The 22345-nt window shown below is 43.8% G+C and overlaps 1 protein-coding gene across 1 annotated transcript in view; it reads left to right on the top strand.

Moving 5' to 3' along the window:
• MAP3K15 (mitogen-activated protein kinase kinase kinase 15) overlaps positions 1-22345 on the top strand; it is a 109377-nt gene that overhangs the window by 15327 nt on the left and 71705 nt on the right. The window contains exons 3-5 of the mRNA XM_032592029.1: positions 4358-4551; positions 7594-7762; positions 9773-9879. Coding sequence (XP_032447920.1) covers positions 4358-4551; positions 7594-7762; positions 9773-9879 — 470 coding nt within the window. The remainder of the gene's footprint in view (positions 1-4357; positions 4552-7593; positions 7763-9772; positions 9880-22345) is intronic.

The following is a 22345-nucleotide window of genomic DNA, read 5'->3' as shown; positions in this document are numbered from 1 at the left end:
GTGAGTTCGAGCCCCGCGTCGGGCTCTGGGCTGATGGCTCAGAGCCTGGAGCCTGTTTCCGATTCTGTGTCTCCCTCTCTCTCTGCCCCTCCCCCGTTCATGCTCTGTCTCTCTCTGTCCCAAAAATAAATAAACGTTGAAAAAAAAATAAAAGAAAAACAAAACTGGATATTGCAGATAATGCATTATAGCAACTCTGGATACTCATTTCTTTCCGGCTGTCTCTGGTGCTTATTTTTGTTGTTTGTCAGTTGGTTTGTTTGTTTAGTGACTTGAATAGACTAGTTCAGCGAAGTCTCTTTGCTCCACAATGTGCGGCCTGCGGTGTGACTCTTTGGAGGGTACAGCCTCGGCCATGTACACAGCTACTCTGACCTTGCCACCCCCAGCCAGGGGTGACCGTGATTATACCTGAGCTCTCCTTGACTGTATCTCTCCCTGATTTCCTTAAGTTCTTCTTGTATTGAGAATACACCTTAATTATTAGCTGACTACTGTGTTTTTTTTTTTTAATTTTTAATTTACATCCAAGTTAGCATATAGTGCTGTAGTGATTTCAGGAGTAGATGCCAGTGATTAATTCCCTATGTGTAATACCCAGTGCTCATCCCAACAAGTGTCTTCCTTAATGCCCCTTACCCATTTAGCCCATCCCCCCACCCACAACCCCTCCAGCAACCCTGTTTGTTCTCTGTATTTGTCTCTTATGTTTTGTCCCCCTCCTTGTTTTTATATTCTTTTTGCTTCCCTTCCCTTACGTTCATCTGTTTTCTTATCTTAAAGTCCTCATATGAGTGAAGTCATATGATATTTGTCTTTCTCTGGTAGTTTCGCTTTGCATAATACCCTCTAGTTCCATCCATGTAGTTGCAAATGGCAAGATTTCATTCTTTTGATTGCCGAGTAATACTCTGATTACTGTGTTTTTGATGAGGCCCAAGACACCAGTGTTCCATAGTCTGATATAATTAAAGTTGGGTACCTTTGCGGGGGTGGTTAAGGCCTGTCTGCAAGGTTTACTCTGACCTCATGAAGGTTCTTCTTAGCTCTCTCTTCCCTGTTTGTCTGTGTTAAACTAGCTGGTCTGCCTTTCACCTATTGCTGTGCTGGGACTACCAACTTCCTCTTAATTTCCTGCCACAAAAATCTCCGTTGTTTTTGATAGTGCTCTTAAGTTTGCACTTGCCCATACTGTGTTCTGCATCCTGGCAGGCCACTTCTGGGTTGCTGCGGGCCTCTCCCTTCCTACAGCACGCCTCTAGTCCTAGGCAGAGCCTGTGCCCCACTGTTCCAGAGCTGGGCGGTGGGGGGTAGCGGCCTACCTCTCTCAGATCGCTCCCCTGCTTTCCAGGGGGGTACCGGGCAAGGATGGCAGCGCCTGATCTTCCCAGCTTGCCTTTCCTGACGTGGAACCTTTGTTCTGTGTGATCTGGGACAAAGACGATCAGAGCCCAGTTTTCTTGGTGAAATAGGCCAAGCCAAGAAGATCAGGGGCTGCCACCCTTGCTCGGTACCCCACGCTAAAGCAGGGGAGCGTTCTGAGAGAGGCAGGCTCCTCCCCCTGCCCTGGTCCTCTTTCTTGCAGTTGCCCAGGATAGAGCTTCTCCAGCACAGGGCCGGGGTGGATGAGAATGCTGGCGGCCTCGTCTTCCCAAGGAGAAACTGTCAGAGTAGAGGTTGTGGGGTGAGAGGGAGCCCCGTCTACTTGGCTGTACCCACTCAGGGCAGCATTTCTGTCACACTGGGCTGGAGGACAGGGGAGAAGCGGGTCATAGCTCAAATGCTAGAGTCTCGCTGTTCTTACCAAGATTAGTTGATTCTCTTGAATAAATGTCTCTCCGTTGGTATATGCTCTTCACACAATTCATAAAGACTTAAAAAAATTTTTTTTTTAAATTTTTTATCAGCTAGGGCTGTTTTTCTGAGGAGATAATCTGAGAAGGTTCTCACCGCCCCCTGCCCCGTTCCCATCTAGCTCTTTTTGGGGGGAAAAAAAAACCCCAACTCTGCTTCCTCACAGATATTTTACCTTCTAGACCTCACTGATCCACATAGCCCTCTTCTCCCTCTGTCTGAAATCGGAAGGCTTTTTACCATAAACTCAGCTACTTTGTGGAAGAACCAGTTTACGCTTCTGACTGAATAAATGGCTTTTAGCTTACCTCAACAACATGGCATTTTGTTAGAGATGAGGGAGAAATCAGAGTCTAACCCACCACATCCTGACTTTGCTGGTCAATACCAATCTCTCTCTGAGAATTTGAAGATCTTAACTGGGGTCTTTGTTCTCCTGGTGCAGGCACTTCCCAGTGCTTGCTGGGAAGTAGCTGGCAGTCTTCTCCCTGTTCCCCAGTTACCACCCACAACCCTGGATTCTTGCCATCTCTGTTTATAACGCACTGGTATCTGCATTTTGAGTGGTTGAACCCCACTATCTGGTGCCCACGGGGACAGTCTTCAGCTATTGTTCTGCAGCAGGGTAAGCATTCTCAGAAAATCTTATTTTCAGGAATAATGGGATATCAAGGAGCTTAACGTACAACGTGGCTGGCCTGCCACCTGCTTTTGCGTCACCTGTCAGCTCAGAAGGGTTTTTCCACTTTTAAGTGTTTGGAAGATGTCACAAGGTGAGGAGTATTCCAGGACATGTGAGAATATGAAATTCAGATTTGTGCCCACAAATAAAGTTTTATTGGGACATAGTTATGTTCGTTTCTATGCCATCTACAGTTGCTTTCATGCCACAGAGGTGAGGAGCTGCAGCAGAAACTGGCCCACAGAATCAAAAACCCTTACCGTCTGGCCTTTGACAGAACAGGTTCGCTGACCCAGTCTAAGATGTGTTTGAACGAAGCAGCGCTAGTAACTTTTTCTTAACAAAATAATTCAGGGCCTAGAAACATGACTGAGTAGGACTTAGAGATGCCCTCTACAAGGTACGAAGGAGAGAGAGAGTCTCAGGACAAGGAGTTAGAGTTTGAGTTCAGGTGGAAATAAGAAATCCACCTGTTCTTGTGTAAGCAAATCTTACTCAAAAGGAAGACTTAAAAATATGAGTCATGTAGGTATTTGAAATCAGTTCCCCAATGTGGTAGGTTTTCCCACAGCTTCTGTTTGATCTGAGATGGTAGTGTTCTGACCATTTTTTTTCTGTATTTAATGAATTTCTTTCTCATTTGGAAGAAGCTATATTGCTTATTTGGTTTCCTGTTCTTGGAGAAAGTGTGCTTCCCAAGGTTATGTGTGTATTATTCTAAAATGTTTGAAAAATTCCATTAGTCTAGTTTTAAAAATTAAGGAGGAAAAATCAGATGAATTATTTCTGGCATCATATACATTCTTTAAAACTAAGTGAAGAGATAGGAATTAGGAAGTTTGGAATTTTAAGCTAGTTGCTTTTTTTAAATTTTAAATTTATTTATGCTTTTATTTTTGAGAGAGGGAGTGTGAATGGTGAAGGGGCAGAGAGAGAGAGAGAGACAGACAGACAGAATCTGAAGCAGGGTCCAGGCTCTGAGCTGTCAGCACAGGGCCTGATGTTTGGCTTGAACTCATGAACCGTGAGATCATTGACCTGAGCGAAAGTCAGACGCTTAACCGACTGAGCCATTCAGGTGCCCCAAGCTAGTTGCTTTTTATGACTGTGTAGACAAAAGATTGACTGACAGAAGAAGGTCGTGTAAGAATGTATTTTAGTCTCAAATGTGCTAAAAAATTGAGCATTATCTAATGCTTTTCAGAGGTAGTGTTTATGCTTTACAATGGATCATGATTCATAGTCAAATTGTAATTATTTCTTAGAAAAAAAGATACTGTTTTACCTGAGTAGTATTGGACAATATAAAACTTTTTAACATCCTTTTCCAAAATAGCTCTAAGACTAGTCATAGTTATTGATACCTGCTTCCTGCAAAACAATTTTTACTCAACAAAGTTTAGTTCAGCTGTTGTTAAATTATCAAGTAATGGGGCTTTTGCATCTATGCTGAAAAAAAGAGTATCTGCCTTTACATTGCAGTTCTTGGTCATCAGTGGGTCCCAAGCTCACTCTGATTTGGGGGGCCCGTAGTGAAATGATGTAGTGTCCAAGACTTGAAACCCTAAAAGCTCTGCCAGTGAAGTTCAGAGCCGTCCACAGATCATTCCAGCCTCTGAAACCAAATTTTTGTGTTGAAGCTTGTGGAATTGAGTGGTTTCCAGTTTTGTGCCTAATAGATGCATCGTCCTTTTGCACACACAGTTAATCATTCTCAGGTACTTTCTCCTTCCCTGCCCTACCAGGTTCCACCTGCCTGAATCCACAGCTTTGCTTCTGCATCAGTTACTTTGTGAAACGTGTTTTGTTTCTTTTTTCCAGGCATCCAGTGGAAATTATTATTTCATCCCGTACATCGTGACACCATGTGCTGATTATTTCTGCTGCGAGAGTGATGCCCAGAGGCGTGCCTCGGAATACATGCAGCCCAACTGGGACACCATCCTGGGCCCGCTGTGCGTGCCCCTGGTGGACAGGTTTATCAGCCTCCTCAAGGACATCCACGTGACCTCGTGGTAATGCCCATTCACCGTCCTCAACCCTGGGAGCTTTGCCAAACATTGCCCTTCACGTTCATGGAGGCAATAGGCCCTTAGGAGATCATAATGCCCAGAGAATGGGGAACCCTAGCTAATCCTTTCTAAGTTCTTCTGGAAGCCTTTATTCTTCTTGCTACCTCACTAAGTTGGGCCACTGGGGTGTAGCCAAAAGAGAGTAGAACTGGAGTTAGGAGGTGAGGGTCGAGCCTGTATCTGTCGCCAACTCCCCATGTGACTTTGATAAGTCTCTGTAGCCATTTTCTCATCTAGGAAATAAGGAAGTTAAGTCACTGTTTTTTTCTTGCTCTTTCAACCCTAAGATTCCTTGTTTTAAGATCATTTCTGAACATGATTTCACTCCCCCCTACCCCATGCAGTTGTTGGGGTTGTTAAAATGGCTCAGCAAGGTCATTCAGGTCATAAATTCTTGTGCTATAAAGTCAGATCTGTTGAGTCAAGCCACAGCCATCCTGATGTCAGGATGTCTTGGGATGTGTTCTTTGTAGGCTTATGTCGGAGAAGGTATGGAATACTCATTCAGAGGTGAGCAGGTTTGGGTTTGAATCCTGGCTCAGACGATTCTGCGCTTTGCAGCCTTGTAAATGGCAGCTCACCTGTCTGAGCGTCCGTGCTCGGGGAACCACGCCTTAGCATGTTCTCACTCCAGAAGTGGGAGGCCACAAATTATCCAGTAAACCAAAGCATCTAGTGATTTTGCTTGCAGCCAGTTTAAAGGATTTACTCCTGTAAGTTCGGTCACAAGAAGGATTCGTCCTTGCAAAACAAATGAAAATCCAAAGCCCTGGCAGAGTTGACTTACATTGAAATGGAAAGGACCACACGTCCCACTGTGGCTCAGGTGGCAGCTCCCCAAACTGTGACATGTGACTGTTGTGGCAGTGGCGTGAGGTACACGCTTGCTCACGGTCTGTTCTCTTCTTCTATCCTATCATCTCTTACTTGGACGCAGAGTTCCTTGTGTACACTTTAATGGGAAAATGAGACTGGAAACCCAGATCTGTGTGACCAAATGCCAACGCAGACAGCAAATGGGGTCCCTTTGTGGCACATTCCTGCAGAGCCTGACTCGATCACCCCTTGCTGCTCAGTGAACATTTTAGTGACGTTTAGAGAGAAAGCTCCTCAAATACCATGTGTTTAGGTCTGACAAGGAAATAGGCTGGTTTGCGTCTGCCCGACGAGCAGGGTCTCGCAAGAAGTCGACCCGAGTTTGTTTTTCATTAAGCGTATGTATGTATCAGTAGGAAAATGCCTCTTGATTAGTATCATTTCAGGGGACTTGAAATACCTGTTGGTCACTTCCACCCCTTGGTTGGTTGGTGAGAGGGTAAATGGTGCTTCTGGTATAGAACCTGTACAAGAGGGGTGGCAGATATGTCTTTAGCTTAGGTGTCAACTCCGGTGGATTGGTGACGGCTGCCTTGGCCTTGTGCTGAGAAGCGGTTTGAAGCCATTGCCAGGTTCACATTGATTAGCAGCATCTTCCCTCATTACCGCGGGCAGAAATGGCTGCATGTGAATTACATAGATGGTGTCCCCAAGCCATACTCAGTTCAGTGTTTTGTTTACTTACTTACAAGGTATGACTTTTCTGAGGTTTCTTAGTTTATTGAGACTATTTTTCAGAATTAGCCTTGAAAACAAGACTAAACTCAAGTATAACTTTGTATTTGTAAGGCTAAACTAATAACACTTTAATATCATTGATGCCTTTATGGTCCACCAAATGGACAGTGGCTGTCACCCAACTTAATGACTCATTAGATTAATGACAGAATTTTAAACACTGGTAGAATCTGCTAATTTGCTCATTGGGATGATAAGTAATAGACAAATATGAAGAGAGAAAAAAGCAATGCACTAATTTTCTCTGGGGCATCACTTCATTCTTGAAATGTTAATCGAGGTCCTATTATAAGCATTGGACTAGGCTGTGTACTCTATTCACATTTATTTGGCATAGTTTTATAATAAAAATAAGTAATATTCTTATTCTTATGTATTGTATCTCTTTCTCTCAAGACTGTTAAATTGAGCCTGCTCCTTTCTTTAATGAATGGCCTAGTTTTTCTCTGTGGTGAAATCCTCCCAGCTACCTAATGGGATGAGAGTATATTACTGCTTGGCATTGCCCAGTCTCCATGAAAACATTGCTTGGAAAGTAGGCAACCTATTCAAATCTACGGCCATTGTAAGTTGGCCTTCTGTACATCAAATTGAATCATTTTTAAAGGTTCTAAACCAAGTCCCAGGTACTAGCATTGATTCTTTGAGAGGCTGTGGTATTCCAGTGTGGGGTTCCAGTGTGGATTTGAAGTGCTTTAGATGTTTTCATACATCTCTATTATTGACTAGATCCCACCGCGAAGGAAGATTAGTTTTACATCAGAAGAGCATTCTGGCAGTTGAAAATGACCAGGGGAGTGAAGGGCAGAGGTTGTTCATAAGCTTCCAGGCACAGCTTCTTGGATTGCTCGTGGGCACATCCAGTTTCCGGCTCTTGGCCAACCGGAAAAAGCTTTGGGATTATTAGGTGGGCGGTACCCGATAGATTGATTTGAATGACATTCTCAGTGTACCGTGTTGCATGGTTTTGGGGTTATATTTGGCTCTGTGATAATGCATTAATAGTGGGGGAAATAATGATTCAAGTAAGGTAACCTCTTGCTCTCTTTGTGTTTGAAAATCTCGGGGGAGGGCTCAGTAGCAAGTCCTATGCGTCATCCGAATACAGATGGGGGTCAACTTTGAAAATATTTTCAAGGTCATGATGAATTGAATTTCTATGTTGATGTCAAGTGGTTAGTTGCTACAGAACGGGACTAGCAAGTAGGACAGGTCTCCTCTCTCCGCTGGTGCAGGGAGGTTTAGGTCTGGGAGAGGCCCCCGTGTGTTAACCTGAGTCGTGGCTGCGAGAACCTAGTTTGAGCTGCTGAAGGAAGCGGAGTCCCAGATGCATGTAGACGCAACTGGGGGTTTTCGTATTTCCCTCTCCAGTGCTTATTACAAAGAAGCCTTGTTAAACGACATCCGGAGAGCCCGAGAGAAATGCCAGGGTGATGAACTGGCGAAGGAGCTGGCTCGGATCAAGCTCCGCATGGACAACACCGAGGTTCTGACCCCAGACATCATCATTAATTTACTGCTATCCTACCGCGACATCCAGGTATGAGTACCTTTAATGGAGGCTAGCACATACGGGGTTCTTCTTTGGCATAAGGAATTAATTCCTCATATGAAGTACTCTTACACCAGGTGTATGGTTAGGTATCTGTTTTATAGACTAAGTAGGTATATGGCTAGGTCATAGGTCACCTAGCATATCTGTTGTGGTCGTAACATTGGAGGTTTTGTGGGATCAGATGGCCACTCCAGCAGAATCTCATACACAGTACTGCTTAATAAAAGGAACTTAGAATTTCACAGTTTAGATGCACTTTATGCTAGGCACTGTTTCGAGCTCTTGGCAAATACTCATTAATTTGATTCTCTTCACAAGTTTACGGGATGTATAGTCTGATTATCTCCATTTTACCAATGAGGAAATATGAGGCAGAGAGAAGTTAAGTCCAAGGGTCACACGGCAGTTGGCAAAGTCACGATTTATACTGAGGCAGCTGGCTCCATTGTCCTTGCTCTTAACTCCTCCACTATGCTTCTTTAGGCCTTTGTTGCTTCTTTCTTTGTTTCCCACCACCCATTAATGACAGAGCAGGAGTAGCAGAGGCACATCCAGGACCCAGGGAATGCAGACGCTTATTCTAAAACAAGCATCAGAGACTTGTGGAGAGTCCTTGAGAGAGAGTTTATGGGATGCGGTACCATGAAAGAAATGGTTTCCTCCCTCCAAGTTAAATGCTTTTGAGCCATTTGTAAGGATGTCTTGACTTCCTTCCCTTTGGGGGAACACACGATAGTGGGCCTTCCCTGCAGAACTCTACAAAGCCATACTGGAGGTTGTGGACCACAGGTCTTCAAATCTAAACGAGCGAGGCATCCCTTGACGACCCAAAGGAAGAAGGGTCAACCACTAAGGCACACCTGCCTGGCAACAAACAGGCGCATCTAATTGACTTTAACAGCAGATGCTGTTAGGAATTTTGACAATGATTAGATCATGGCCTAGGGGACAAGAGAATGGGAATGACCTTTTTGAATCTTTCTTCCATCTGAGCTGCTGGCTTCCTTCTGTCCTCGCCGTCACACATCTTTTTATAACCTTCCGTGGGTAGGACTGTCAGGCTCAAAGGTAAGCCAGAAGCTTACCCCAAGAGGGATACACTGTCTCCTTCTCTCGAGCAGTGGCCTCAAGGTGCAGAGGCACACGACAGGCATGGGATTTCAGTGGGAAGTCCTCTTCAGCTAACTGTGGCTGACTGTCAGCAAGTTGGCCAGTAACCGGGATTCAAAGCCTGGCTGGAAGGGTAGCAGATGGCATTGTTCAGAGGGGACCCAGCTGAGACAAACACAGTAGCAATTTTTCCCTGGGTAATTATGCAGTTTAGAGCTATGGTTTTCAACGAGGGGACATGTGACAGTGTCTGGAGACATGTTTGGCTTTCACAACTTGGAGGCTAGGGGGAGGTGCTACTGACATCTTACGGGTCGAGGCCACGGGTGCTGCATAACATCCCAGAATGCACAGGACAGCCCCCACAGAAAAGAATGATCCAGCCCCAAAATGTCGATGGTGCCAAGGTTGAGAAACCCTGGTTTAGATGAATTCACTTGGTTCTGGCAAAATAGGAAGGACCTGGCATGTTTCCTCTCTTAACACAGCAAGTGACCGTAAGATTTTGTGTATGTTTTTATCTCGCTCATCTTCACCCACAGCTGTGCTCTTAGTGTTAACTCGCCTGCCCTCAAAGCGTGGTAGCTATTTTCGGGCTGCTGGACTCATTTGCTTGCTTTTGTTGCCTTTACACTTCTTTCCCTTGATCTTTTTGTGGCCTCTGGTAGCAGGGATTTTTTGTCTGTCTTCTCTCTCATCCATTTTGAGTTTAAAAACAATGTTATTTCTGTTCTCTTACGGGCTGTAAGTAACTTCACTAAATGCTGTGTGTAGGGAAAAGCTTGTATTTAAATGCTGAGGCAGTCATGTTTATAACTGTTCAGAAAAATCTGTGAAGAGCTGTGTGTTTCGTCTCCTTCTCACCGTGGGACCTCTTGCCAACAGGACTATGATGCTATGGTGAAGCTAGTAGAAACACTAAAAATGCTGCCTACGTGTGACTTGGCCGATCAGCATAATATTAAATTCCATTATGCATTTGCACTGAACAGGTAAGTGTAATGTACGTATAGAATTTTGAAATCTGCCTCCTCTTCTGTTCTTTTTTTTTTATGTTGGTTTATCTTTGAGAGGGGGCGGGGAGAGAGAGAGAATCCTAAGCAGGCTCCGTGCTGTCAGCACAGAGCCTGATGCAGGGCTCGAACCCACGAGCCGTGAGATCATGACCTGAGCTGTACCAAGAGTCAGACACTTAACTGAGCCACCTAGGCGCCCCCAGTCCTTCTTTCATTCACCTCTCACTGAGTCTGAGCCAGATCATTTGCTAAATGCCAAGGTTATGAAAATGGGCAAGGCATATGGTCTTGGTCTTCGGGGATTTGGTCTTTGGAGCATATGTTCCAGCTGTGAGGCCAGACATGTAAATAAAGCCCTAAGAGCTCAGAGTAATAAATGCCTTAATGAAGGTTTGCCCAAAATGCTGTGGAAGCATACCAGAGGGAGGAAGTTATTCTCCTTAGACGTTTTTCTGTTTCTTTTGGAGAGAGAGCACAAGCGAGGCAGCAGGGGGTTGGGTGGGGCAGAGTGGGGGGCAGGGAGAGAGACAGAGAGAGAATTTGTCCAGTAGGCTTCATGCCCAGCGTGGAGCCCAGCACGAAGCTTGATCTTATGACCATGAGATCATGACCTGAACTGAAATCAAGAGTTGGATGCTTAACCGACTGAGCCACCAGGCGCCCCTCTGCTTGGAGGTTTTTAAGAAGCTTCCCTGGGGTCTTTTGGGCTGGGTTTGGAATTCATAGTAGGAATAACCTTGCGGGCAGGAGAGAGTGTGGGATGGGGATGGTGAAAAGGCCGTTCTGCTTGGCCAGAACAGAAATCGGAGCTTAGTGTTCTTCATGTGCAGGGTGCCCTCAGGGAGCATCCAGGGTGACTATAACATGGGACACACGGGAAGCAAGTACATGCCATGAGGCTAAGTGTGGAGGGTGGGACTATGTCTTTAGAGGACCTTGTACACCTGAATAAGGAGTTGATAGTATCTTGTAGATGGTGAGGGACTAGTTGAAGCAACAGGATGACGTTGTATGATAGGAAAAGTAGGTGCTGTCTTCATTTACTAGTATGATCTGAACTTCGGAATATAAATTACTGAGCTAGATAGTCTGTGAGACTTGGAAACTCCTGCCTGGAGACCACAAGCCTCAAAAGCTTGTGTGCTGGGGGGTATTAGTTCAGATGCTGTAACAAAGACACCTCAAATAAAATGATTGAAGTAAGATCAAAATTTCTCTTTCACATGGTAGTCCAGTGGTGAGTGGGCCAGACTAGTGGCATAGCACGCTCCAGGAATTGTTCAGGGACCTGGTTTCAGACCATTTTGTAGCTCTTAAATCTGCACAAGTGTTGTCTGCTTCTAGTTGAAGACAGGTCGCTGCTACCCTGTTTTCCCAACCTATGCAAAGGGGGAAACAGTGGAGACTCAGGACAGCCTCCTTTAAAAGCCAGTAGAATTTGCACATGACACTTCTACTCACATTCCACTGGTGAGGGCATAGTCACATGAGTCCATCTAGCCATAAGGGCAGTTGGGAAATGTAGTCTCTACCTGGTCGACCATGTGCTCATTCAAACTTGGCTACTGTGGGTTTGGAGGATGAATTATAAGTTTGCCATTTCAACCCTCCAAAATCCTAGATGCCTAAATGTCTTAATCCTGCAGTCTCCCTTCTTCCGTGGGTAAGATACAGGAAGGAGAGCAGCATTAGGTGAATATGGTGAGAGCCATGCCCAGATATACTTACTGCGGGACCTGCCTCCTGCCGGGGCCAGAAATTGGTCATATTGAATTATAAAGCAGAAAACTCTGGGAGGGTGTTCAGACTCAGCCTGAGAGCCAAAGAGTTTTGGCACCTCCTCATCAACCTTCCATGGCCAACATCTTCCACGGGAAATGAAGAAAGTGAGTATAGGAGGTGACCTGGGTTAGAGGACCCCTGTGTCCAGTTTCTCGGTCTTGGCTTGGTTTCAGCAGCTGGATTAGACTACACATTGTGGGTTTGCCCCGGCAGCATCTGCAGGACAGCAGATGTGTTCAGAAACCCATGGCTTCAGGAGTCTTAGAACCCACATGACATCGCGTCTCTCTCTTATGTTGAAGTAAAATGTACATGCAGTGAAACGCATAGATCTTAAGTGTACAGTTGGATGAATTTTGATAAATGGACGTAGACTGTACACAACACCCTTATCAAAATATAAAACATTTCCATCCCCTCAGAAAGTTCCTTTGTGCTCCTTTGCAGGCAGTTCCCACCCCTTCGTATGCAACCGCTGTTGTAACATCTGTCAGCCTAGATCAATTTTTCGTGTCCTTGAACTTCGTATAAATGGAATGACACAGTGTGTATTTCCGTTGTGTCTGTTTCCTTCACTTGGCATCATGTTTGTGAGATTCATCCGTGCTGTTGGATGTATTCTTAGTTCGTTGATTCTTGTTGCTGGAGAATAATCCATTGTGTGGATATACCACAATTGATTTATCTGTTTCATTGCTGATAAACCTTTAGGTTGTTTTTACTTTGTGGTGCTAAGAATAGTGCTGCTATGAATATTCTTGTGCATGATTTTTGTACATATATGGCACATTTCTGCTGGATATATAGCACACGTGTATGTCCTGCTGGAGTAGATAATGGCAAACAGTGATAGGATTTTAATTCCTTTTGGAGGGAAGATTTCGTGATCTCTGTGAAAAATGTGCCTCCTCTCTCCCCGCTACTCTTTTTTTTTTTTTAAGTTTATTGATTTATTTTGATGGGGGGAGGGACAGAGAAAGAGCAAGGGAGAGAGAGAATCCTGACCAGGCTCTGTGCTGTCAGCACAGAGCCCGATCTCACAAACTGTGAGATCAAGTCGAGATCAAGAATTGGACACTTAACCTACCGAGCCACCCAGGAGCCCCTCCCCACTGGTCTTTAAACTCAGCATCCCAAGGCAGGGAGTGTTGGGAAGGGCATTTTCATTAAGCCCAGAAAAAAAAAGAAAAGTCTTGTAACTCTGTTATGTCAAAGTAGTGTGTGCCACTTTCATTCATATTTAATTATACTTGATTAACCCTTGATTTGTAAGGATTAAATGAGCTGGTACTGATGAAGTTTCTGGAAGAATGCCTGGCACACTGTAAGTGCTATGAAAAAATGGTTTGTTAAATAAAAACGAAGGGGCCATTTAAGTCACTCACCACCATGTCTTCTCTCAGATGGAGTAGAGGTAACTGCTGTCAAACAGAACAAAATATTCTGATTGCCATCCATTGAGAGCACTAACAGAGAAAAACGAGTTTTAAAATGTAAAACCAGTACCTAAGAGAAATGGGTGTGGCAGGATGAAGTGATCACAGGGTGAATGAATGTGTTTCCAGTTTGGAAGCAGAGTGACTGGGACTGCACACCACTGACCCACCTTGCTCTCCGGTGACAGCTTTTTTCTTTCTAGTCACCTTAGCTGGTGGCTCTTTGTGATAGGCCAGGCAAGGTCCTCAAAGCCAAGAACCTCCTTTTTTCCAACCGACTAGGGATTTTCTGTAATATTGCGGTATTTGTTTCCTGTGTATATGCAGTCTGACCCTGAATTTGACATTTTTGCTTTGGGTAGAACTTGGCCAGCTGTCAGCATATGCACAGTAGAATTTGGTACTATGTACAGTTTTGAGAAGCTTTATGGCGTTACCCTGTGTCTATAAAGGGGAATATAGTGGTAGACAAATGATATTCCTGCATTACAGTTGACCTTTAACTCAGGAAGTGGAGCAAATCGCGGCCATGAATTAGTTACTAAAGTTTGGCGGTAATGAACCACATTTGACCCTCAGATGGCAAGGTGTCCCTGTTACTAGGAAAGCTGGCTTGACCCAGCTAGCTCTTCCTGATCCCTTGCACTTGAGCTGTTCAGAAGCTCATTCAAAGCTGCCTCAAGTTTCCTTTGAGCAGTTAAACTGCTTGCCACTCAGTGGCCTGCAATCCTTCATGGGCAGTTTTTATTTGCTGTTGTTTTTACAGACAGGACTTTATTGGATATGTTAATGCAGCCAGAAGAACCTGACCAGGTTTCCAAGCAGCAGGCAGAAAGATGGTCTGGAAGAAGAATAACGGAATCAAAGTACTAGGTTAAGAACAACAAAACTGTCACAAAATAGGAGTGTTCTCATATTCTCCTTTCTGCATCTTTGGGTCAAGACTGCTAACTCCAGCAAAATTTAACTCCTTGAATTCCTCAGCTAGTGGAAGGGAAGCCAGATGCTTGATGCATTTATTAGAATATCTGATGTATCATTCTATAAGTAAGTTAAGGGGAGTGATAGAGGCAGGTACGCTGTGGGGCCTGGAAATGTGTGCAGGGGCGATAGTAAACAGATGTTACGAAATCCAGCCTGTGCCAGAGAGGCCACAAGCTTGTTCCAGAACCTACAGCAGTCACCTCATCTTTAGCCCCTGGACTCCAGCTTTGTTATTGCTTGGGTGGAGGGACAAGTGTCCCCAGGAGGGCATCGTGGGTTCCTTGTCTCTGCCGTAATCGCCAGCATCCTTTTCTTTGTGTCTTCTGTTTATGTATACCGTTCGATCTTGCCAGAAATAATTTATGTATTTATATAGCCATTCTTTAAAGTTTATTTATTTGAGAGAGAGAGAGACCGTGTGAGCAGGAGAGGGGCAGAAAGAGAAGGGGAGAGAGGATCCCAAGCAGGCTGTGTACTGTCAGCACAGAGCCTGATGCAGGGCTTGAACTCATGAACTGTGAGATCATGACCGGAGCCAAAATCAAGAGTCAGATGCTTAAACGACTGACGTGCTCCTATGTAGCCATTCTTTATTAGGTGTTTGTCAAGAGTAGGAAAATGATGACCTAAAAGCATGTTGCAAAATAAGGATATCTTTGTGGTAAGGGTATCTTTGTGGTAATCATTTTTCTGGAAGTGAAGAGAAGCATGAATCTTGTGAACTGACAGGAGTCATCTGGTCCAAACTCTTTATTTTAGAGAGGAGGAAGAAAGAAAGAAAGGCCAGGGCCCAGAATATAACAGCTGGTCAGTAAGAGATCTGGGACCACAACTCCCCAGTTTTAGCAAAGCGCTCTGGATACACTAGATTTTTTTTTTTTAATGTTTGTTTAATTTTGAGAGACACCAAGAGAGCGTGACTAGGGGAGGGGCGGAGAGAGAGGGAGACACAGAATCTGAAGCAGGCTCCAGGCTCAGAGCCCCGATGCAGGGCTGGAACCCACAAACTGTGAGATCATGACCTGAGCCAAAGTCAGGTCACTTAACCCACTGAGCCACCCAGGCACCCCTGGGAACACTAGTTTAATGATGTCATGGCATAATCCATGTATCTCTGCCCAGAAAGCTTCCTCTTCTTTTTCGTTTGCCTGAGGGATAGCCAAAAGAATCCTTGGGCCTCTTGAACTGTAGAGCCATCCTTTTATATGTTCTCCTTTGTCATCTGTGATGAGAGCATTAGATGGTAGTTGAGTATTGAAGCCATTTTCCTAATACATACTTTTTATACCAAAAGACCAGTTGCAATTTTTTTTCTGAGAAATGTACTATCTCCTTATGTTCTGAGTAGTGGCCTTGCCAATAATACATGTTTTTCTGTGTGTGTGTGTGTGTGTGTGTGTGTGTGTGTTGATTTTTGACAGATAGGCAGAGTATGTGAGAGTGGGGGAAGGTGGGCGGGGGGACAGAGGATCCTAAGTGGGCTCTCTGCTGATAGCAGAGAGCCCAGTGGGGGGTTGGAATTCACAAACCCACAAGATCATGACCTGAGTCTGATGCAGGGCTTGAACTCACGAACCGTGAGATGATGACCTGAGCCGAAGTCAGGTGCTTAACTGACTGAGCCACTGGGTCCCCCTACATGTTTTCCTTTTGAAAAGCATTTATTCAGAGAACTTAAACCACCTCCATCAGTCCTCCCCCTGGTCTTCTTGGGCCTAAGGTATCTTCCTTTTCTGTACAGTTCCTGCTTTGGTTTCCTCCCTTTTGTTCCCCTCTCCCCCCCTGCCCCAATTAATGACTTCTGTGTTAGGGGAGGCCTTTGTACTAAAGAAGGAGACCGCTCATGAGGGGTGTGTAAAGTTAACAAGTGATGGAAAATACACTCACATATGTGATACATTACACACACACACACAGTTTGAGAAGTATTTCAAAACCACTCTGCTGTTTACAACCCATGAAACTGTGGAATGCACTGCTGTGGAAAAAATGAGGATAATGGAAATTAATAAGATGGGATTTTTTAAATTTCAATTCCAGTTAGTTACCATAGAGTGTAATATTAGTTTCAGGTGTACAATACAGTGATTGGACACTTCCATGCATCACCCTGTCCTCATCACAAGTGCACTCCTTAATCCCCATCACCTGTTTCGCCCATCCCTCCACTCCTCCCCTCTGGTAACCATCAGTTTGCTCCCTATATTTAAGAGTCTGTTTCTTAGTTGGTCATCTCTCCATTTTTTTTCTTTGCTCATTAGCTGAATTACAGAAGCAGCCTAAGTGTCCATTGATAGATGAATGGGTAAACAAATGTAGTATATATGTACAACGGAATATTATTCAGCCACAACAAAGAATGAAGTCTTGTCATTTGCAATGACATGGATGGATATAGAGAGTATAATGCCAAGTGAAATAAGTCAGAGAAAGACAAATACCATATGGTTTCACTCATATGTGAAATGAGATGGTTTTAAGAATTAAGTTAGAATTTGTTTTTTTTTTTTTTTTTTTAAGAGAGAGAGGGAAAGAGGCCGAGGGAGACAGAGAGAGAGCATCCCACGCAGGCCCCATGCTCAGTGTGGAGCCCAACACAGGGCTGGATCCCATGACTCTAGGATCACGACCTGAGCCGAAATCAAGAGTTGAACACTCAACTGACTGAGCCACCCAGGCGCCCCTTAAATAAGAATATCTTTAAAAACTTAGCACACAGTGCCTGGCACATAGAAGATGCTGAGTGAATGTGAATTGCCCTTCTATTTCCTGACAGAATCCCAACCACCAGTGTTCTATTATCTTCCATGATGGTATTTCAGGAAGGCTTCTTAAGAGCTAAAATCTAGAAAGCCATTTGGAGTAAAATGTGAAAGTTAGTTCATAGCTTCTGAGTTCTTGTGAGTAGGAGTCCTTAATGGAGAAACTTCGCCTAAGAGTTAGGGAAATGGTCCCATGTGACCTGGGTCCTGCCTTGCCTCCTGTCCCATTCCTGGTTCACTGCCCTGTCACCACCCTCACCTGCCTTCATTTCTTAAGAGAGGCAGGCTGTTCTCCTCATGGGTGCTTCCTCTGTCTGGAATGCTCATTGCTTGCCTGACTGAATCTGATGATCCTTCAGGGTCTAGTTAAATGTCCCTTTCTAAAAGATTGGTGTTGCAAAGAGTACCATACTTAAAAACAATGTCCCTGCTGTTAGTCATTCTCATAGCACCTGCTCTCTTCCTTCATAGCACGCACATTTCTGTGTTTACTTGTTAATATTTATTCTCCCTCCCACTAGACTAAATCTGAGGGGGGCAGGAGCCACAGTATACTAGGCCATTGCCTCCCCTGTGCCTAATAACATTGTGCCACCCACAGAGTAAGTACTCAGTAAGTATTTGTTGAGTGGGTGAATGAATGAATGACTCAGGTGATCACCTGTGGCCTACAGTTGGAGAAGATCCATATGGTGATAACTGGGTGCTACAGTTAAGGGCTTGGTGTAGTAGTAGGCAAACCTGTTGAACTTCAGATGTGTGAAAATAAACATATCTAAGTCATATGTGTTCAGTGTACGCAGAAAAATATAAAGCAGAATTACTGACAATGCCACCCTTAAAGTAGGGCATGGTCCAAAGCAGGGAATCCCAGAAAAGTGAAAGACTGCATAGGCCAGGTCACGGTCAGCAGTGATGGAAGTTTTCCTGGTGCGGGATCCAAGGTGTCTGTTCAAATGGGATTTGATATAGACTCAGAGGGGAATTGGTCTTTATCACCAAGGAAACCTGTGCCTTCTTAGTGGTGGTGGCTTGTGTATTGGTCAGGGTTAGGGTAACTGCTATAACAAGTAGCATATCAATTTCAGTCTTGACATGATGAATGTTTGTTTTCACTTACGAATCATTCCAGTGTGGATGTATCCTGGTTGGGCAATCTCTTCTCCAGGTGATTGAAAATTCAGTCTCCTTCCATCTTGGTGCTCTGCCCTCTCTTCGATCCTCCGCTCTCCTTTCACCAGATGATAAGAGAGACCATGCTGAATTGCCAAGGATGTTTTGTGTGGGGTGTGTGTGTTGTAACAGCTTTATTGAGATATAATTTGCATTCTCTGTAGTTCACCCATTTAAAGAGTACAAGCCATTGATTTTTAGTATATTCACAAAGTTGTGCAACCGTCACAGTAATCAGTTTTAGAATATTTTCATCATTTGTCCCCCCCAAATCCTGAACCCATTACCAGCCACCATCCCCCTTCCACCCCCTAGCTCCCCTTCCCAGCCCTAAACAACCACTGTTATATTTTGGCAGTCCATTAGCAGTCACTCCGTGTTCCCCCACCTCAGCTGCTAGCCCGAGAAAACCACTCATCTCTTTTTGTCTCTCTGGATTTGCCTATTCTGGACACTTCATATAAATGGAATCCTATAATACGTGATCTTTTCTGGGTGACTTCGTTCACTTAGCATAATTTTGTCAAGGTTCATTCATGTTGTAGCATACATCAGTACTAAATTACTTCCTGTGGCTGAAAAATACTCCATTGTACTGATGGACCCCGTTTTATCTATTCATTTATCAGTTGATGGACATTAGGGTGGTTTCCACTTTTGACTGTACCAGGGAGGTTTGTATGAGCCTGGTCAGGAAGTGATGTTTGTTACTTGTTAGCATATGTCATTGGCCAAAGTTCAGTCTCAGCCAACCTAATTGCAAGAGAAGTGGGGAAATGTGGTCTGGCTGAGGGCCCAGAAAAAAATAATAAATGGGTTTTAGTGAACACATCCTAGTTACCACTGCAGCTTGTAAATAAGAAGTAGAGTTGAACTGGATCCGTCCATGTGGAGATCCCTGAGAGTCTGTCAGCAGAACCAAGAGTGCAGCAAGAATATTCTTCACCTCCTGTTGCCTTTGTGAAAATGGGAGAGCCAGCCTTCGAAGTGCCCTGTTCGAAATTATGGCCTGCCAGTCCACTGTAAAAAATGTTTTTCTTAAAAATGTTTCTTTTGAGGGGCACCTGGGTGGCTCAGTCATTTAAGCGTCCAACTTTTGGTTTCAGCTCAGGACACGATCTCGTGGTTTCATGGGTTTGAGCCCCACACCGGGCTCTGCACTGACAGCATGGAGCCTGCTTGGGATTCTCTGTCTCCCTGTCTCTCTGCCCCTACCCCACTCACACTGTCTCTGTGTCTCAAAATAAATAAACTTAAATGTTTATTTTTTTTTCTTTTTTTTTTATATATATGAAATTTATTCACAAATTGGTTTCCATACAACACCCAGTGCTCATCCCAAAAGGTGCCCTCCTCAATACCCATCACCCACCCTCCCCTCCCTCCCACCCCCCATCAACCCTCAGTTTGTTCTCAGTTTTTAACAGTCTCTTATGCTTTGGCTCTCTCCCACTCTAACCTCTTTTTTTTTTTTTCCCGTCCCCTCCCCCATGGGTTCCTGTTAAGTTTCTCAGGATCCACATAAGAGTGAAACCATATGGTATCTGTCTTTCTCTGTATGGCTTATTTCACTTAGCATCACACTCTCCAGTTCCATCCACGTTGCTACAAAAGGCCATATTTCATTTTTTTTCCTTGCCACGTAGTATTCCATTGTGTATATAAACCACAATTTCTTTATCCATTCATCAGTTGATGGACATTTAGGCTCTTTCCATAGATTGGCTATTGTTGAGAGTGCTGCTATGAACATTGGGGTACAAGTGCCCCTATGCATCAGTACTCCTGTATCCCTTGGGTAAATTCCTAGCAGTGCTATTGCTGGGTCATAGGGTAGGTCTATTTTTAATTTTCTGAGGAACCTCCACACTGCTTTCCAGAGCGGCTGCACCAATTTGCATTCCCACCAACAGTGCAAGAGGGTTCCCGTTTCTCCACATCCTCTCCAGCATCTATAGTCTCCTGATTTGTTCATTTTGGCCACTCTGACTGGCGTGAGGTGATACCTGAGTGTGGTTTTGATTTGTATTTCCCTGATGAGGAGCGACGCTGAACATCTTTTCATGTGCCTGTTGGCCATCTGGATGTCTTCTTTAGAGAAGTGTCTACTCATGTTTTCTGCCCATTTCTTCACTGGGTTATTTGTTTTTCGGGTGTGGAGTTTGGTGAGCTCTTTATAGATTTTAGATACTAGCCCTTTGTCCGATATGTCATTTGCAAATATCTTTTCCCATTCCGTTGGTTGCCTTTTAGTTTTGTTGGTTGTTTCCTTTGCTGTGCAGAAGCTTTTTATCTTCATAAGGTCCCAGTAATTCACTTTTGCTTTTAATTCCCTTGCCTTTGGGGATGTGTCGAGTAAGAGATTGCTACGGCTGAGGTCAGAGAGGTCTTTTCCTGCTTTCTCCTCTAAGGTTCTGATGGTTTCCTGTCTCACATTTAGGTCCTTTATCCATTTTGAGTTTATTTTTGTAAATGGTGTGAGAAAGTGGTCTAGTTTCAACCTTCTGCATGTTGCTGTCCAGTTCTCCCAGCACCATGTGTTAAAGAGGCTGTCTTTTTTCCATTGGATGTTCTTTCCTGCTTTGTCAAAGATGAGTTGGCCATACGTTTGTGGGTCTAGTTCTGGGGTTTCTATTCTATTCCATTGGTCTGTGTGTCTGTTTTTGTGCCAATACCATGCTGTCTTGATGATGACAGCTTTGTAGTAGAGGCTAAAGTCTGGGATTGTGATGCTTTGGTCTTCTTCTTCAAAATTCCTTTGGCTATTCGGGGCCTTTTGTGGTTCCATATGAATTTTAGGATTGCTTGTTCTAATTTCGAGAAGAATGCTGGTGCAATTTTGATTGGGATTGCATTGAATGTGTAGATAGCTTTGGGTAGTATTGACATTTTGACAATATTTATTTTTCCAATCCATGAGCAGGGAATGTCTTTCCATTTCTTTAAATCTTCTTCAATTACCTTCATAAGCTTTCTATAGTTTTCAGCATACAGATCCTTTACATCTTTGGTTAGATTTATTCCTAGGTATTTTATGCTTCTTGGTGCAATTGTGAATGGGATGAGTTTCTTTATTTGTCTTTCTGTTGCTTCATTGTTAGTGTATAAGAATGCAACTGATTTCTGGACATTGATTGTGTATCCTGCAACTTTGCTGAATTCATGTATCAGTTCTAGCAGACTTTTGGTGGAGTCTATCGGATTTTCCATGTATAATATCATGTCATCTGCAAAAAGCGAAAGCTTGACTTCATCTTTGCCAATTTTGATGCCTTTGATTTCCTTTTGTTGTCTGATTGCTGATGCTAGCACTTCCAGCACTATGTTAAACAACAGCGGTGAGAGTGGGCATCCCTGTCGTGTTCCTGATCTCAGGGAAAAAGCTCTCAGTTTTTCCCCGTTGAGGATGATGTTAGCTGTGGGCTTTTCATAAATGGCTTTTATGATCTTTAAGTATGTTCCTTCTATCCCGACTTTCTCAAGGGTTTTTATTAAGAAAGGGTGCTGGATTTTGTCAAAGGCCTTTTCTGCATCGATTGACAGGATCATATGGTTCTTCTCTTTTTTTTTGTTAATGTGATGTATCACGTTGATTGATTTGCGAATGTTGAACCAGCCCTGCATCCCAGGAATGAATCCCACTTGATCATGGTGAATAATTCTTTTTATATGCTGTTGAATTCGATTTGCTAGTATCTTATTGAGAATTTTTGCATCCATATTCATCAGGGATATTGGCCTGTAGTTCTCTTTTTTTACTGGGTCTCTGTCTGGTTTAGGAATCAAAGTAATACTGGCTTCATAGAATGAGTCTGGAAGTTTTCCTTCCCTTTCTATTTCTTGGAATAGCTTGAGAAGGATAGGTATTATCTCTGCTTTAAACGTCTGGTAGAACTCCCCTGGGAAGCCATCTGGTCCTGGACTCTTATTTGTTGGGAGATTTTTGATAACCGATTCAATTTCTTCGCTGGTTATGGGTCTGTTCAAGCTTTCTCTTTCCTCCTGATTGAGTTTTGGAAGAGTGTGGGTGTTCAGGAATGTGTCCATTTCTTCCAGGTTGTCCAATTTGTTGGCATATAATTTTTCATAGTATTCCCTGATAATTGTTTGTATCTCTGAGGGATTGGTTGTAATAATTCCATTTTCATTCATGATTTTATCTATTTGGGTCATCTCCCTTTTCTTTTTGAGAAGCCTGGCTAGAGGTTTGTCAATTTTGTTTATTTTTTCAAAAAACCAACTCTTGGTTTCGTTGATCTGCTCTACAGTTTTTTTAGATTCTATATTGTTTATTTCTGCTCTGAT

Source organism: Lynx canadensis, chromosome X, assembly GCF_007474595.2.
Source record: "Lynx canadensis isolate LIC74 chromosome X, mLynCan4.pri.v2, whole genome shotgun sequence".
NCBI lineage: Eukaryota > Metazoa > Chordata > Mammalia > Carnivora > Felidae > Lynx > Lynx canadensis.
The sequence above is the reverse complement of the archived record's forward strand: the minus strand, read 5'-3'. Positions and strand labels throughout refer to the sequence as shown.